Source organism: Balaenoptera borealis, assembly GCF_965194805.1.
Source record: "Balaenoptera borealis genome assembly, chromosome: 18".
In the NCBI taxonomy this organism is placed as follows: domain Eukaryota; kingdom Metazoa; phylum Chordata; class Mammalia; order Artiodactyla; family Balaenopteridae; genus Balaenoptera; species Balaenoptera borealis.
The window spans coordinates 61,798,886-61,816,369 of NC_138877.1; the positions used below are offsets into that span (position 1 = coordinate 61,798,886).

Sequence of the window (17,484 nt, forward strand, 5' to 3'; positions counted from 1 at the left end):
ATGTTAGCTGTGTGTTTCTCATAAATGGCCTTTATTATGCTGAAGCTTGTTCCCTGTATGCCAACTTTGTTGAATGTTTTTATAATGAATGGATGTTGAATTTTGTCAAATGCTTTTTCTGTATCTATTGAGATTATCATGTGATTTTTTTTATCCTTCCTTTTGTTAATATGGTGTATCACATTAATTGATTTGTGGATATTGAACCATCCTTGCATCCCTGCAATAAATCCCACTTGATCATGATCTATGGTCCTTTTATATTGTTGAATTCAGTTTGTTAATTTTTTTTTGAGGATTTTTGCCTCTATGTTTATCAGGGATATTAGCCTGTAATTTTCTTTTTTTGAAATATCTCTGGCTGGTCTTGGTATCAGGGTAATGCTGACCTTGTAGAATGAGTTTGGATGTATTCCTTCCTCTTTAGTTTTTCAGAATAATTTGAGAAGAATAGGTATTAACTCTTCTTTAAATGTTTAGTAGAATTCCCCTATGAAGCTATCTGGTTCTGGACTTTTGTTTGTTGGAAGTTTTTTGATTGCTGATTTAATTTAATTAATATTATTGGGTCTGTACAGATTTTCTGTTTCCTCCAGATTCAGTCTTGGAAGATTGTATGTGTCTAGGAATTTATCCATTTCTTCTACATTGTCCAAATTTTGGCTTATAATTGTTTGTAGTATTTTCTTATGATTGTATGTATTTCTGGGATGTCAGTTGTAACTTCTTCATTTCTAATTTTATTTATTTGGGCCCTCTCTCCCTTTTTTTTTTTTTTTTTTGATGAGTCTAGCTAAGGGTTTATCAATTTCATTTATATTTTCAAAAACACAGCTCTTAGCTGCATTGATCTTTTCTTCCTCTTTTTTTGTTCTCTATTTCATTTATTTCTACTCTGATCTTTACTATTTCCTTCCTTCTACTAACTTTGGTCTTTGTTTGTTCTTCTTTTAGTAGTGCTTTTAGGTGTCAAGTTAGATTGCTTCTTTGACATTTTTCTTGTTTCCTGAAATAGGCTTGTATCACTATAAATCCCTCTTAGGACTGCTTTTGCCACATCCCATAGATCTTGGAAAGTTGTGTCTTTATTTTAATTAGTCTCAAGGTATTTTTTGATTTCTTCATTGACACATTGGTTTTATAGTAGCATGTTGTTTACTCTCCACGTGTTGGTGTTTTTTTCGGTTTTCTCCCTGTAACTGATATCTAGTTTCATATCTTTGTGGTCAGAAAAGATGCTTGATATGAGTTCAATCTTCTTCAATTAATTGAGACTTGTTTTGTGGCCTAGCATGTGATCTATCCTGGGGAATGTTCCATATGCACTTGAAAAGAATATGTATTCTGCTGTTTTGGGATGGAATGTCCTGTAGATATCTATTAAGTCCATCTAGTCTAATGTGTCATTTAAGGCCAATGTTTCTGTACTGATTTTCTGTCCAGATTATATGTCCATTGCTGCAGGTAGGGTATTAAGTTCCCTACTTTTGTATCACTGTCATTTCCTCCCTTTATGTTTGTTAATATTTTCTTTATGTATATAGGTATGCCTATGTTAGGTTTATACATGTTTAAGAATTCTTCTTGGATTGACTCTTTCATTATTATGTAATGTCCTATTTTGTCTTTTGTTATAGACTTTGTTTTCAAGTCTATTTTGTCTGATATGAGGATTGCTACTGAAGCTTTCTTTTTGTTTCCATTTGCATGGAATACCTTTTTCCATCCTCTCACTTTCAGTCTGTGTGTGTCTTCAGCATTGAAGTGAATATCTTGTAAACAGTGTATGGATGGGTCTTGTTATTTTTATTCATTTAACCACCTTATGTCTTTTGATTAGGGCATTTAGTCCATTTATATTTAAAGTGATTATTGATAGGTATGTACTTATTGCCATTTTGTTCATTCTTTTCTGGAGGTATTTGTAGTTCTTCTCTGTCCTTTTCTTCTTTTAGTCTCTGCCGTTGTGGTTTGATGATTTTCTTTAGTATTACTTTTGGGTTCCTTTGTCTTTGTTTTTTTTGGGCATCTATTGTAGGTTTTTGGTTTTTGGCTACCATGAGGTTCATATATATAAATATAGATATATATTATATATATAATATTTGTTTTACATTTTCAGATTCTTTGTTAAAATTCTCACTGTGTTCCTATAGCCTTCTCCTGAGTTCAGTGAGCTTTTATAGGACTGGTACTTTGAACATTCTATCAACTAAACTACTTATCTCCATTTCATTAAAGTTTGCTTTCTGTTGTTTGTCTCTATAAATTAGGTGAAGCAATTACCTCTCCTACTCTTGAAGGTATGTCCTTGTCTGGGAGTATCCCTATGCTGACTGTGTGTGCCCAGTGGCTTTGGCAGGAGGACTGGAGCCGAAGTGAGCATGGGCCAGGGCTTTTTCTGGGGTTCTCTGGGGCTGTCACATTGGCAGGGTGGGCTGGAGCCTGGTGTGGGCCAGGCCTTTTCTTAAGGTGCATTTTGATGTTTTGAGGGGTTGTTTTTTCTTTCCTTCTAGATTGTCAGCTCTTTTGGGGAAAATTCAGTTTCTAATCTTTTATGTCCTATAGCATCTAATACATGTTCTTTGCAAATATTGGAACAAAATAATGATGGTTTAAATAAATGAGTTGATGCATAATTCCTATAATTCTCATTCATGGAAAATTTTTTAAAAATTTAGAACTTTAAGGGAACTTTGGAATAATTTATTCTAAGTTCTTCATTTTACATATAAGAGAATCAAGTTTTAAAAAGTTCTGCCACTGTTTTCAAGATCTCAGCAATTAAGAAGGAAAAATTAGGACAGGAACCAAAGTCTCCTCATTCTCAGGCAATGCTTTTATGTATTTTTAATTATCTGACTATGCATTTTTAAATATATGTTATCTTGTGAATCTTTTTTGATGCTTTACATGGTAATGTGTCCAATTAATTACTTAATTTTCAATGATAATTACATATGAAGATCTTTACTAGATAAGTAGTATTAAAAAATAAAATTTTCAATTCTATAAATGATTTTTAAAAAAGAGACCATAAGTAACACCCTTGAAATCAAACCAGATTGAGGAAAAAGATATACAACTATTACAAAATGAGATCTTATATAAAAATATTTATTGCCATTTCTAAGAAAGCATTTTAAGAAGAAAACTACCCTTAGAACTCATATAGAAATGGACCACATATTCAGTAGCAAACTGTTTTATTAAAAAATTAGTAAAAGTAAGTAATTAGTCATATATATGGATATAAACCATAAATAATATCTACTTTGATTAAATAGTTTTATTTATACAAGCAGGCTAGTTTATTAATGTAGTTCTCTGATTTTGCATATATGTTTTTATTCGTGTATTTTCCACTTGCATGCATGCAAACTGTATAAATGTGTATAGCATCAATTTATTATGGCTGCCATTTTATACAGATAATTTGATTCCCTTTATTTAAAAATTAACAAACATTGTATGTCTTAAAGGTTATTAGTGTGGTATAAATAAGAATATGTCATTGTTTTGGACTCTAGTGAACATTACATCCTCAGAAAGGCTGGAGCATGGTTTCTAACTGTCTTTAATATTTTCTATTTAAAAGGTAAATAAGATTTGCGGCCGTCCAATCAGAACACCCACACAAAGCCCCCGTTGTTCTTTTGATGGGAGCAAAGAGAAGCATGGAATGAAGATCTTTATAAGAAATGGGGAAGAGACACTTGCCAACAGAAGAAAGTAAGACATTTGTTTTACAACCAGAAAGAGAAAAGAAAGTAAGCTATTAATTTTACAACAGAATAGAATGTATTCTATTCTGTAGGGGTTGAATTAAGAATTACATAGAACAAAATACACTCTTGAAGAACAGAAGATCAACATTAGTTACCTTTAAAATTCAGTGCTTCCTCCTATTCTGTTAATTAGGAAGATAGGTTCAACTCAGGAGACCGAAAAACCTTTCTATGATAAGGGAACATTTTTTATGTTACAATATGGCAGGCCTTACATACATGTGATCATTGTATACTTCAAATGCAGCTAGTGTACAATGTTGTACAGCAATCTATAACACTTAGTCATCTTGCTTAACTGAAACTATGCCCGTTGAAGAGTAACTCCCCATTTCCCCCTCCCTGTAGTCAACAATATTGCATTGTACACTTCAGAATTTATTAAGAAGGTAGATCTCATGATAAGTGTTCTTACCACAATAAAATAAAAAATTTTAAAAATGTAGCTAGTGTGACTGAGGATTGAATTTTTAACATTACATAATTTTAATTAGTTTTAGTCAAAATTTTACATGTAGCTAATGGCTACTATATTGGACAGAATGCAACACAGGAAGAGTATTCATGTAAATGATGTGATAAGTATTAGTGAATGTTAAGTACCTGTTAAAAAATATAAAGTGTCCATACCTCTTACCTGGAATGCTGAAAATTACAATCTGTCGATTCAAAATGATAAGCATTGAGTGGCTTACTTCTATAACTCACATTTCTACCACTGTGCCCATGATTAATTGTTAAATTAATTGCTAAATTAAAGCCTTCATTAGTGTCCAGTTGCTTGAGAATTGGTGATTAAACTAAAAACCTTTTAATACTGAAGGAAACTATTATTTATTTATTTTGGTATTCAGTTGACCAGTACAATGGCAAATACTAGATTCTCAGTAGGTATTTTTTTATTGACCTGAAATTCAGAATTCTGTGTTTGTTTATTAATTCAAATAATTATTTCTAAAAATACCTTATGGAGAATTCAGTATTTTACATACCTTTACTCTCTATAATGTAAAATCTGTTTCATTTTGAGATAGTGCTCTTAACTGCTCCATTCTCTCCTCAGTTGGGTTATTAGCACAGGATAAAGAACTGAGCTATTACTGGTTATGTGCTACAGCTGAAAACAATTAGCACACTTTGCAAGTAAAGTAGCTGTGTTTCTTTGTTTTTTTCAATTTAAACATCTATAGTGATCAGTAGTTATTTCTTGCATTTGAGAAATCAGTATGCCTTGGCTATGGTGGTTCTTATAATAAAACCCAGCTAAGGAAGATCTTAACTCCTAAAGATCATGTCAGTTTCACCACTAAAACAACCTAGTTGCTGGAAAACCAAAACAAAACCCGGTACTTAACATGGTTTATTCCCTTGCAAAACTAAGACCATGCAGGTGAAATGTTACAGAATGGCTCAGGAGCAATGAGGGGCTTATCTGAGTGGAAAGTTTTATAAGTATCTATCCTGGCCATTGAATAGAACTCCATGTCACCAACCTTGCAAACTCATTATTTCTATGCCCTTGACTGATCAGCCACCATTAATCATTTCCCATGAGTCAGGGTAGGCTCAGCACCGGCCAATCTCATGCCACACAAAGTGAACAACCAGAGGTCCTGCACTTGAGCCAGCTTAAGCATTTCACTTTTACACATTTTTTATTGCCATTCCTGAATGGAACTTAATTTCTGTGGCAGTATATTTCCCCTTGATGCCTATATATTGTGTAGACCTATCCATAAAGTAGACCTGAATTTTATCTATCCTTTCCTATCATAAAGTAGACTTTGTCATCCAAGCAGTGCAGAAGGCTGCAAATAAGAGTTTATTTGGGCTATTAGGAAGTGCAATTCAGAAGAGAGATTTGGGTGAAACTGAAAGAGTGTTGGAGCAGAGGAAAGAGTCAGGGGCTTATAAAGATAAAAGCCACAAGGTTGTTAAAGTTGTCTGGCAAGAATTATGATTGACTCTGATACAAGAAAGGAAATATTTATTCTTAAGGGCAATTTTAAGGTAAGGGTTCAATAAGTAGATAGGCTGTCACAAGTTATTTGTGGTAAGTATCCGATAAGTATCATTGCGCAGGTGTTCTGAGTGCCTGCATTAAGACAATAAGTGGTCAAAGGTCAGATTCCATCCAGGTCCAGATGTACATAAGTCACACTTCCTCAGTGGACTCCCAGCTGCATTTTAGAAAGCTCTCTTAGCAATACTATTTTGATTTTCCTTTTATAACCTGAATTTTATTTATCCTTCATCAACTTATCTTTCCCCATGAGGTCATAAATTTTGATTTAAGTAGGTGGGGCAGTGTAGCAGGAATAGGTGCTTAGTGAGTCTGGGCTAATTTCCATGCATCTTAATTGTCCTTTTCCCACCTGCTTGAGCCTGATTTCCAATAGATCACGTCCACTTGATGTTATATTGCTTCTATACAAGCCCGATCTTATAGCCTGGCAGGTCAGATAGTACTTATTTCCTCATGGGCATCTCAGGTTGCAGAATCATTTGCTGGTTTATGGTCAAGTGTGCAGGTTCTGCCAGAGCCAAGTTGTAAACCAACCAGCTGACTGACCTACTGAATGACAGATGGACCAACCAACTGACCAACCAACTAACCAAACAAACAAAAATAGTGTTCAGTAAAAAAATAAATGACTTTACTCTAAAACCCTTGGTGTCTATACTGTGATTCTTCTCATGGGGCTTTCTGGAGTCTCTGCAGAGCATCTTTATTTGCCACCAGTACTTCAGTCACCATTGAATAGATGAACTGGGTCATCTGGACTGAATGTCAGAGCACCTTGGTGCTACTTTATAAATGGGTCGTAGCAACACGGTATGTTGTAATATGTGCGTAATATGTTTTCTCTAAGATGCAAAGGGATCCCAAAAGCTCTGTGCGTCTTCCTGTGCTTTAGGTCATCTTAAGTGTAGAAATTTGTATTTTGCATGAGAAGAATAGGCCAATCAGATTCAGACCACTAGACATTTAGAAACCCTGCTGAATTGTCAAGCACTCAAAATGTCGATATTTTTCCCCACCAGAATCATTCACTTGTCTACTAAGTTATCTAGCATAATGTGATCAATATTTGATTATCAGCATGGTGTCCTGTAGGATGTCTAGATGATCATGGCTCCTGTCTGTCATGGAGTGGGAGAATTGCCTTGAGGTCTAACAGTGAAGGGGTTCTTGCCAGCTGAAAGTGAAATGTTTCTAATTGTCCTTACTAATTGGTAAAGAGAGAAAAGCATTTGTCAAGTCATTAGCTGGATAGCAGGTGGCAGGACATGTATTGATTTGCTCTAGCAGACACCACATACAAAGGAGTATGTAATTGGAGTCACCCTCTGACTCCAGTTATGATAATCCAACCACTATCCATGTCCAAACCATGTGCATAGACCGGCCAAACAAGTGAGGTCAATGGTGAAGTGTTAAGATCACCACCACTACAATTTTCGTGTCTGATGATGACCCTAAACTCAGCAGTTCCCAAGGATATTGTGATAGTGTGATTTATAGTAAGAAATATGTATTTGTTCTTTGACACCATTCGTGGCATAGACTCCTAAAACCCTTGGATTTTCCTAAGTGATGGGAGAAGAACGGTGTCTTTTGTTATGTTAATGAGGTGACTTTTGGGTCCCACCTAAGGATGGGGCTGGCTGCCTGGAGAGCCAAACATGTGATTAAAAGGCTGGAACTTTGAGTCCCACCTCCTAATCTCCAGTGAGGGGCGAGGGGCCACAGGTTGACTCAATCGACAGTGGCCAGGAGTTAATCAATCCCACCTGTGTAATGAAGCCTCCATAAAACCCCCGATGGTTTGTAGAGGGTCCTGGTTGCTGAGCACGAGGAGGTGCCGGGCGAGGGGTGTGGCTGGAGAGGGCGTGGCTGTAGAGGGCGTGGCTGTAGAGGGCGTGGCTGTAGAGGGCGTGGCTGTAGAGGGCGTGCCTGGAGGGGGCGTGCCTGGAGAGGGCGTGCCTGGAGGGGGCGTGGCTGGAGGGGGCGTGGCTGGAGGGGGCGTGGCTGGAGGGGGCGTGGCTGGAGAGGGCGTGGAAGCTGTGTGCTCCCTCCTCCGATGCCTTGCCCTGCGCAGCTCTTCCATCTGGCTGGTCCGGAGTTATATCCTTTTATAATAAACTGTTGACCTAGTAAGTAAAACATTTCTCTGAGTTCTGTGAGCCCCTCTAGCAAATTAGTCAAACTCAAGGGGGGAGTGGGCAGTGGGAACGTGTGATTTATAGCCAACTGGTCAGAAGTACAAGTAATAACCTGGACTTGAGACTGGCACCTGAAGTGTGTGTGTGTGTTGGAGGGGGTGGGACACAGTCTTGTAGGACTGAACCATTAACCTGTGGAATCTGATGCTATCTCTGGGTAGATAGTGTCAGAATTGAATTGGATTTTTAGATACGCTGCTGCTGTGGGAAAATTGCTTTTTGTTGGTATGGGGACCCTCACTTCCTCTCCACATACTGGAATTGGTACCAAAACAGCTGTGATATTCTCTTGTTTTACTATTTTTGTACAAGAGGTAGTTTTAGGGATTTCAGTTTGGCCCTCACTCCACGAGTTGAGGAACCACTGTGGGGACTGTGGAAGGGATGTGTATGTCTCTTCCAAAGACATATGGAGAAGCGTGAAACACACACACTTCTGTGGATTCACTGGGCCCCGTGTGAGACAGACTGAGCCAAAAATTTAATTTTCATTTTGTAACCGGAAGTGGGGTCCGGGTGCTCGCCACTCAAAAGTCAATAAAGAGGCAAGGTTGGTGGAAAGGAAAGCTTGCTTTATTTTGGATGCCGGCAACGGGGGGAGGGCGGAATCCTGTCTAAAGGTCGACTGCCCCACCCCCCCTGACAATCAGTGGGCAAGAGCTTTTGTAGACGGAGGGAGAGGGCTGCATGCAGAAACAGCACAGTCAGCTCTGATGGTCATCTTGAAATTGGTCATGTGGTGGTCTGACCAGCGTCATCTTGATGGCTTTAAGTACAGTTAATCTTCAGTTCCAGGGCTGGTTTGTTCCCATTTCTTCGAGGCCAGTTCTCGGAATTATGGCAGCTTACGTCATGGCTACAGCCTGGTCATCATGTAGTTAACCTCTTCCACCTGGTGGGGCTGTCAATATCTACAAAACAGCTCACAGGATACCGCTCAGAATATGATCTATAGCCCATGAAAAGGAACTAAAGGTCCTTAACTATGCTTAATGACTAAACTATACTATTTAGTCTTGTTGGACTGTTTTCCTTTGTTTCTGCATTTTCTCACTTCTCTGATTAAACTTATTCTTTGCGCAAAGTTTTTTCACAGACAAAAGCTGGACTGAGGACATGGGGGGCAGGGATCATAGGGTCCTGCTCCGTTTCAGTTTGACCTCTATGAGCCCCATTTAGACAGACAGAGTAGAATGGCATTTTGGGTCTTTAAGATTAAAGTTAACTGAGAGCTGGTCTCTATTCCTGGGAAGCAAAAGGGCCACAGGACCCTTAAGGAAAGATGGGAAGAAAGCTTTATGCTACATAATTGTTGGGCTTGTGCAGGGATCTTTCTCACGAGAACCCAGCCTTAGTATAGTGAAGGTACTCAGAAGCTGGGATTAGGAACTAGGTGAGAGACTGAGAATTCTTTTTGTGGCAAAAAAAGTGACATTTCTTTTTCTTGTACTTTATATTTTTGTTAATTCAGATCTCACTCTTATTTCATGGGTGAGCTATTTTCTTATCACTCTAATCAATTTATTAATATAGTTTAATAATAGTTATATAAGTTAACTAATACAAACTAATATAGTTTAAAAATTTTTATTTCCTAAAATTTTGTTTCTCTGTTTTCTCGTTTCCTTTTTTTCTGTTAGCTCAGTTTCCTACTAGATTCCTTTTTAAATTTAACTTAATCATTTGTAGGAGTTTCTTTTTATGTTCTATATATTTGTCAGTTTTAGACTTTGCAAACATTTTCTATCTAAGATGATAGTTCAGTTAAATGTAAATAAGTGAGTTGATGTGTAACTTAAGATGATCCTTGTTAAACAGAAATTGAGTTTATAAAATGTTTTCTTGTTTAAAAATTTCTTGCCTGTGTCAATTCAAAAGGATATACTATTCTTTATCATACTAGCATTATAGTTTTGTTTCTCACATTGTTAATATATGTAGAGACTATATCTTTATATATGTTATATATGAGGTAAAGTTCCAACTTAAATTTTCCAAATTCTGAGGCAGATTTCAAGGTCTGCTCTAAAACAATCCGTCCTTTTCCTTTCATTGATTTTTTTTTTTTTTTTTTTTACTTCATACTCATTCCAAGTTCCCATAGATAGATACACTGGCCTGTTTATAAGCTCTCTCTGAAATTGCTCTGTTTACTGAGTTTTTTTTTTTTTTTTCTGTTTTTTCTTTTTTCTCTTTTGCTCTTAAAGATTTTCTTAAATCTTGTAAGCCCCTTTATCTACTGTTTTTCAAAATTCTCTTAGATGTTTGTAGAATTTTTTTTTCAAATATATTTTATAATCTCTTGAGTTTTGATTAGGGTTATATTGAATACAAAGATTGATTCAGACAAAGATATGTTTATAATGCTATATGTGGCTACTTTTTTGTACTCCATTTCTAATGGTCAGTCTGTTCATGGGACTGGGTTTTCTCTGTGGATGATCACATGGTGCAGTGGTACAGCTGTTCTGGCAAGAGGCTTGCTGTACCTGGTAAAACCCATATACTCTATGCACTACCTACCTTAATTGTCTACCTTTTTAGGATGTATCCGAGAGAAACTCTTGCTCATATCCAGTATAGTTGTTCTAGTTGTAAAATGCATCCGTGTCTCTGACACTGTCTTACCATGTAAATGAAAAATAAACACTGTTCTATTTACTAAAACTAAACTGTTTTTACATATAAATGTCATAGTCTTTAAAAATTATATTGTCATAATTTACTTTAGATTTAATTTGTTTATTGGTATATCTTATAAAAATTTCTGTTTTAAATTATGGTAGATTTATGGTGCCTGACTTAAAACTTACATATTTTCAGGTCTTTGTGGCAGAGTAAGAATTAAGTTTATAAAGTTTCCTTTATTCAAACAATTCTTTTGAGGTTTATATAACCATTGTTGACATAAATAATTTGACTTTTGGCAGGGGTAACCAACAATATTTATTAAGAGGTGATTAATCAGTTTTTGTTTTCTAATTGGAATGTCTAGTGTATGGTTCAAAAACCAAACTCTACTGAATTAAAAAAAAAAAAAAAAGGCAGAAAGATGAGTTTATTGCTAGGATTTCAACCTGCAAACCGGGAAACTCAAGGCTGTGGGAGTAGTGAGTTCTGATTTGCTCACAGAGTAAGGGATTTTTATGGTATAAATATGGAAGTTATTTGGCTTTTTCAGGTAATTGTTTGGCTACTGGTCTTCTTTCTTATTTGGATCAGGGTAGCTGAGTTAGGGGAATAGGAAGTCCAGAGATGGCATGGATAGACTTGGTGTTTGGGGATTGGCTGGTGTCCGCTGCCAATTTCTGAGAAGAGCTGTAAATTCCTGTAAGGTTAGGTTAAGTTTCCTTTATGCACCTACATTGACCATCTTCATTTTGTCCTTGACATAAATGACTCAATTTTAGGTTGGTTCTATACTGTTTTACAGTGATATATAATATACTGAAATAGTAGTTGGATTTAAGGATACCATCTTGTTCTTTGTTATCCCTTTATACCATTTTTTTATATTCCTCCTTTCTTGCCGCCTTTTGAGTTTAGCTGGTATTTATTATTTTTTTATCTTCAAAGCTTTTTAGATTTGTGTTTCTTTAGTATTCTCAATGGCTATCATAGAGATTACAATATGCACTTTTAATTTTTTACCATCTACTTTAAAAGTTTTACCACTTCATTGAACAATATAAGTACCTCAAAACAGTTTCACTCTATTACTCTCTTCCTAGCTTTTCTGCTATTTTTGTCAACAAATCTTACTTCTACCAACATTTTAACAACCCCCAAGACATTACTGTTATCGTTGTCTTTAAGTAGCCAATATTTACCTATAATTACCTATTTTGTTCTTTCTGGCACTTTTTTTTTTTTCATTTCTGTGTGTTCATCTAGAATCTTTGCTTTAGCCTTAGTACATCTTTCATTGCTTATTACTAGTGATGAGTTTTCTCAGCTATTGTTTGTCTGAACATATCTTCACTTTTGAAGAATATTTTCATTAGGCCTAGAACTTCAAGGTGTTGCCATATACATTTTTTAAAACTGTAAATGTCCAAGTCATAATTAAGTTCATGGCATGACACTGTGTTAAGGAGTATGAAGGGTTTAATGGAAACATTTAATGTGAAAGGTAACTAAGGTAGTGGATGTTGCTGGTGCCCTGCTTGCATCCCTTTACCTGTCCATTTTATCTGCTTCTTGGCTGCTGTTTCCTGGCTGCTGATAACGCACAGCTGCCTTATTATCTGGGGAATTGACCTCAACAGATAGGAGCCTTCTGTTTTTATTATCTATTGCTACCTAACAAATCATTCCAAAACTTAGTGGCTTAAAGCAAAAATAAGCATTTATTATGTAACTTTCTGTGGGTCAGGAATTTGGGAGCTGCTTAGCTGTGGGGTTTTGGCTCAGGATCTCTGGGAGATTGCTGTCAAGAAGTCAGCTGGGGCCATAGTCATTTGAAGGCTTTAGTGGAGCTGGAGTATCATCTTCCAAGATAGCTCACTCACATGGCTGTTGGCAGGAGGCCTTGGTTTCTTGTCACAATGACTTCTCCATAGGACTGCTTGAGTTTTCTCACCACACTGTGGCTGGTTTTCCTCAGTGTAAGCAATCTGAGAGAAAGCAAGGCAGAAGCTGTAGTGTCTTATAATGATCCAGCCTCTGAAGTCCCACACTGTCACTTTTGCAATATCCTAAAGGTTATATAAATCAGTTCTATTCAGTGTGGAGGGGGCCTACACAGAGACAGGAAGGGAAAGATTACTGGGGCTCATCCTGGAGAGTGGCTATAACACCATCTTGTCTACATGGGTGAAGGGGGTAAACTCCCACCTACCTCACCCTGTCAGTGGCAGCTTGCAGGCAATGACTGACTGACACAGGAGCCTACGGGGCTTGCCCCTTGCTCAAGGTGGTAGGACCGAATATGTGAAATTCACACTGCAGCACTCCTTGTGGAATCTGGCTGAAGATGAGACAACATCACTGCTTAACTTCTTCCTCCCCAGTCTATCTGGCTTCCCTCACTACCTCTCTCTTAAAAGCATCCCTCAGTGAGTCACCTGCATCCACATTGCTGTGCCAGACACTGCCTCTAGGAAATCTGACCTAGAGATGTCTGAAGAAGTTCCTAAAATAAATGCAGAATAAGTGTAAACTAAGGCAGAAGTATAGTCTCCTATCATAAATATAGATATTTCTCTATATATTCCTAAGTTCCTAACTTCTTTTGTTTTGTTTATTTTCTCCCACTTCTTCTTCTGAATTCATAGAGAACCTTTCTGTTGAACGCATTGCCTTCTTGTCCTATTTGTAAAATTTAAAGAAGGAAATTTACTTATTAAAATCTGTCTCCGGATCTAAGGGTTGTGCTAAACTTGTTGATAGAGTCTGGAAAAAGGAGCTAAACTATAGTTTCTTATTATTTTAATCACATTTTGGAGATGTACTTATTCAGTCTACCCAATTTTTCCCATGTATGTAGCATGCTGGTAATGAGCTGATTGGAGACCTGGGGTGATTGATACATACCAGTTACAAAGGTCTCCGAAAGTTGAGAAAGGCAAGGAAAAGGCTTTAAACATCTAGCAAAGCATCACTATTTAGCCTTATTTTGGGGCAGAAACCAAGTCAACACAGCTGTAAAGGACACTGCCCTCATATAGCTGTCTAAACCAGCCCAGGCAGAGTGCTTTCCCTATGGCAGTTCCTGCTCTCTGCTTGATTGCTTGAAGTTAGCTGGTAAGAGTAAGCTATTAGCAAGCTTAAATCAGTGATAATTAGCTGCACATTATGATTTCAAAGCGGTGTGGCTGTGCCAGTTAAGTGGGTAATTAGGAAAACCCCAGGACGATAAATTAAGACAGAGTCTCAACATCAGTGCCCCATCTGTTCTCCAGCTAGCATTCCAATTAGCCAAGCCTCTCATTTAAGAATATGCCGATTAAGGGGTGGGCTGTATGCATGAGTGTGTATTGGGGTAATAAAGACTTAGGTCTCAGTAAAAGTAAAATATTTTTAATGTCAGAGGTGATTTTGATGTGAAGGTGGGGAAAGGAGAATTTTTAGAAGTAATAGATTTTCAATGTTGGAAACAAAATATAATTTAAATTGTTTTATAAGTTTTTGTTTCTCTCAGTTTTCTCTTCAGAACTTATTTGGGATATTGTATCAACAGGAAGTTCCATTTTATTCTAATGTGATTATTAAATCTTGATTTGGATGAAAATTTTACCACTTGGAACATTAAGAACTTTATTTTTTGAGGATGGGAACTAAAGAGGACACTTGAAATTGCATAGTTTAAGGAGAGGAATGAGTCAGGGCATCATTCTTGTTCAGGATGGGTCTGTCTATGAAAGCAAATTAATTGTTACCCTGTACATCACAGAAGAACACAGAGATGTTAAAAATAATTAAATTACAATAGGAAAAATCTTTAAACATATACTGAATGAAGAACAGTTAGTATTATTAAGGATGACTGCCAAGATAGCTCAAAAGGTTCATATTAAGTAGAATCAGTTGGCTTAAAATACATGAATTCATAGCTACGTTGTTAAACCTTATTTAGTAAAATAATTTCTTATTGAAACCACAATTAATTTTGAAAATTCTTGATGTGCGTGTGTTTGGGTAAATGTATTTGTTTACATGGGTAAATCAGTATTGATAGACTGGGCTTATTGAATTGTGTATACACATACTCAGTGGATGAAAATATCCATGGGTCAGGGAAAAGTCAACTCTTTGAGAAAAGTTTAAGATCATTTGTAGGACTGGAGAAAGCAATTTCCAATCTGTTTCCTAAAAGGAAGTTAGTGCTTCTTTGAGGTGCCATTGTTATTTATTATCTGTAAGTTTAATTTACTAGAATAAAGGCCATGTTCCCTTCAATGAGAACATTTCTGTTTAATTTAAAACAGTGCTTAGTGAGTGGTGGCAGTGAGGGCACCCAGGGCAGGGCAGGCCAAGGTGAGGCTTTGGATGAGGGGCCAGAGCAGGGCTAAGACAACGTGAGCGCAAAGCAGGCTAGCATCGGTCAAGCCCTACATGAATAATGCAGGGCAGGACCCCATGGGTCAAAACCCAGGCACACAGGAAGAAGGAATGCCAGAAGGCAGAGCAAACATGTGGCAAAAGTTTAGGCTAGTGGTGCTTAACCTTTTGCGGGTCGTGTATCCCACTGAGAATCTGATAAAAACTTCCCAGAACAAGAAAGTTCATAAACAAGGACCTGAAACTGTGTTTGCTCTTATTTTCTAGATGTTCGTGGAAAAAATTAATGACCATTTCATGAAATATCTGAAACTAAATCCAAACAATGGGCAATTAAGCTAATATTCCACAGTATTTGTGTTGAAAGGAGAGATGGCTCCAAGTACTTGGTATAAACTAGAAGTTGAAATTGTGATGGTCTTAGAGGTTTGGTGTCCAGCGGATGACTGCTGTTCACTTTTTGTTTTGATGGTAACAATTATTGAAAATGACAGAAAGCAAACTTACGTGGTTATCAGTGTCTGCAATTAGCACTCTCATAGCTTGCTTGCTTAGATGAGGATAGGCTTATATCAGGGAATATGAGATTTATTCTAAATTCTTCAAGTTATTTACATCAATGGTCCATAATGCTCCGGACCTCAAGTTAATTTGCGACATCTGTAATATTGAGACTGTCAAATTTAAGTTAATGTGAGTCAAAATAAATCTCCCCAAATTTCTCACTACAGAAAGAATAATAAAATCTATTTCTCAGCCATAGGAAAAATGTCCTTTTAAATTGGACATTTTTCTAACTGGTTCAACAAAAACCTTCTGTTTCCCAGTAAACAGCAGCTTTGCTGGATGAGCTTAGAAGGTTTTCAATAGTATTTATAATCATGACCATAGGATTATCTCATTTATATGGCTCAAGATATCCCTCATCAAGAAAACCAAACTGTGAATGCAATTTTCCCTGTCTAATATACCTGAAAGCAACCTTCCTCCCTTCCTCCCTCCCTTCCTTCCTTCTCACAAAAAGTGAATCTTTTATCCATTTTCCTTTGGAAAGTCAGTGAACATCTGCAAAGTTACAAAGAACCCCAAATTCAGCTCACATTTTTTTCACTCAAATTTTTTAAGCGGTGAGGAGGATTTTAAATACGTGTCATACTGAATTTGATGATTTTTATAGAAGTGTATAAAAGATACTTCAGAATTTTTAGCAGAATCTATGGGGCCTACATCAGGATAATGAGTGAGGCTCATTTCTTTTACCAAAGTAGCAAAAGTGATTGTACTTAGAAGCATCATGAGTGCTTCTACAGCAAGAGTACCAAGCACTTTCTTTCTCTTGGTTTTCTGTTGCAAAGAATATTCCATCAGTTTAAATCTATCATTGGCATTTGAAGTGTCCAAATCATGCATACAGATAAGAGGAAAAAATGGGGAGCAGGTAGAATCAAGAGATATTCATATTTTTTTTATCCAGTTGTATGTTGAATAGAAATAACAAAGCTGCCCATTTCTCCATAATTGTGCTCAAAATAGAAGAAATGTGTTTCTAGAGTAGATTATATCATTTAACAGAGGCTCTGCTTTTTTTGATTTTTCTCATCTTCAAGATACAAATTTATGTCAACCATTTCCAGGCCATACCATAGTCTCCAGAATCACATGTGGAATCTTTTGCTTAGAAGTGCAACTGATGAAAGTTTTAAGGTAGTTTTGGGATGATTCTTTTTGTTTAGGCCCATATTCATAGACTTACAGACTTGCAGATCAAATTGTCTTCTAACTGATTGATTCTGTATGATGACTTTTGAAGATTAACAGTCTAAGGTGCTCCTTTGGCTGTGTTGGTTTGACCCTCCTTCAGCAAGAATCTTGTTAGATGTGCAACACTGCAACTTTGGGGTCCTGCAAACTGAGTGAATCCAAAGGATTTATAATCTTTATTGTATTTGGTTTGTCTACCTTTCCCAATGTAAGCTAAGCCTTATATACACAAAGTACATATGAATAATCATAATGGAAGCATGGAATTACTTTAATTCTGATCATAAGGACAGTATTTTATTTTATTATTTTTTTTAAAGAAAATTTCTGGTTTATTTGTTACAGCATGGTTTGTGAGATTTGAGGGACAGTATTTTAGATGTCATAATTGGGTAAATGTGATTATGTATAATAATGATGTATTGTTCAACCCTGGTCAGCAATAATCTGTGCCACCTTTCAGAAGTTGGGCATACACTAATACCTGGGTTACATGTGATATTCAAGAGTAATTTTTTTCCCCAAAAGAGAATTACTAGAATAATAGGAATATAATTGAAGACTAAAAGAACTCATTTTCTTTGAAGCTGGTTAACTATACATTTCTTGACTCTAAAGCCTGTCTTAATATCAGAATCCAGGAACACAAATATATGCATTGAGAGGTATACAGTAAGTGAAAATGCAAATGAGAATAATTTGTACC

The 17,484-nt window shown here is 36.5% G+C and overlaps 1 protein-coding gene across 3 annotated transcripts in view; it reads left to right on the forward strand.

Moving 5' to 3' along the window:
* GPC5 (glypican 5) overlaps positions 1–17,484 on the forward strand; it is a gene marked incomplete at its 5' end in the record, with an annotated part of 1,368,327 nt that overhangs the window by 282,900 nt on the left and 1,067,943 nt on the right. For all 3 annotated transcript variants that reach the window (XM_082366023.1, XM_082366025.1, XM_082366024.1), the window contains one exon: positions 3,599–3,732. In XM_082366023.1, coding sequence (XP_082222149.1) covers positions 3,599–3,732 — 134 coding nt within the window. The remainder of the gene's footprint in view (positions 1–3,598; positions 3,733–17,484) is intronic.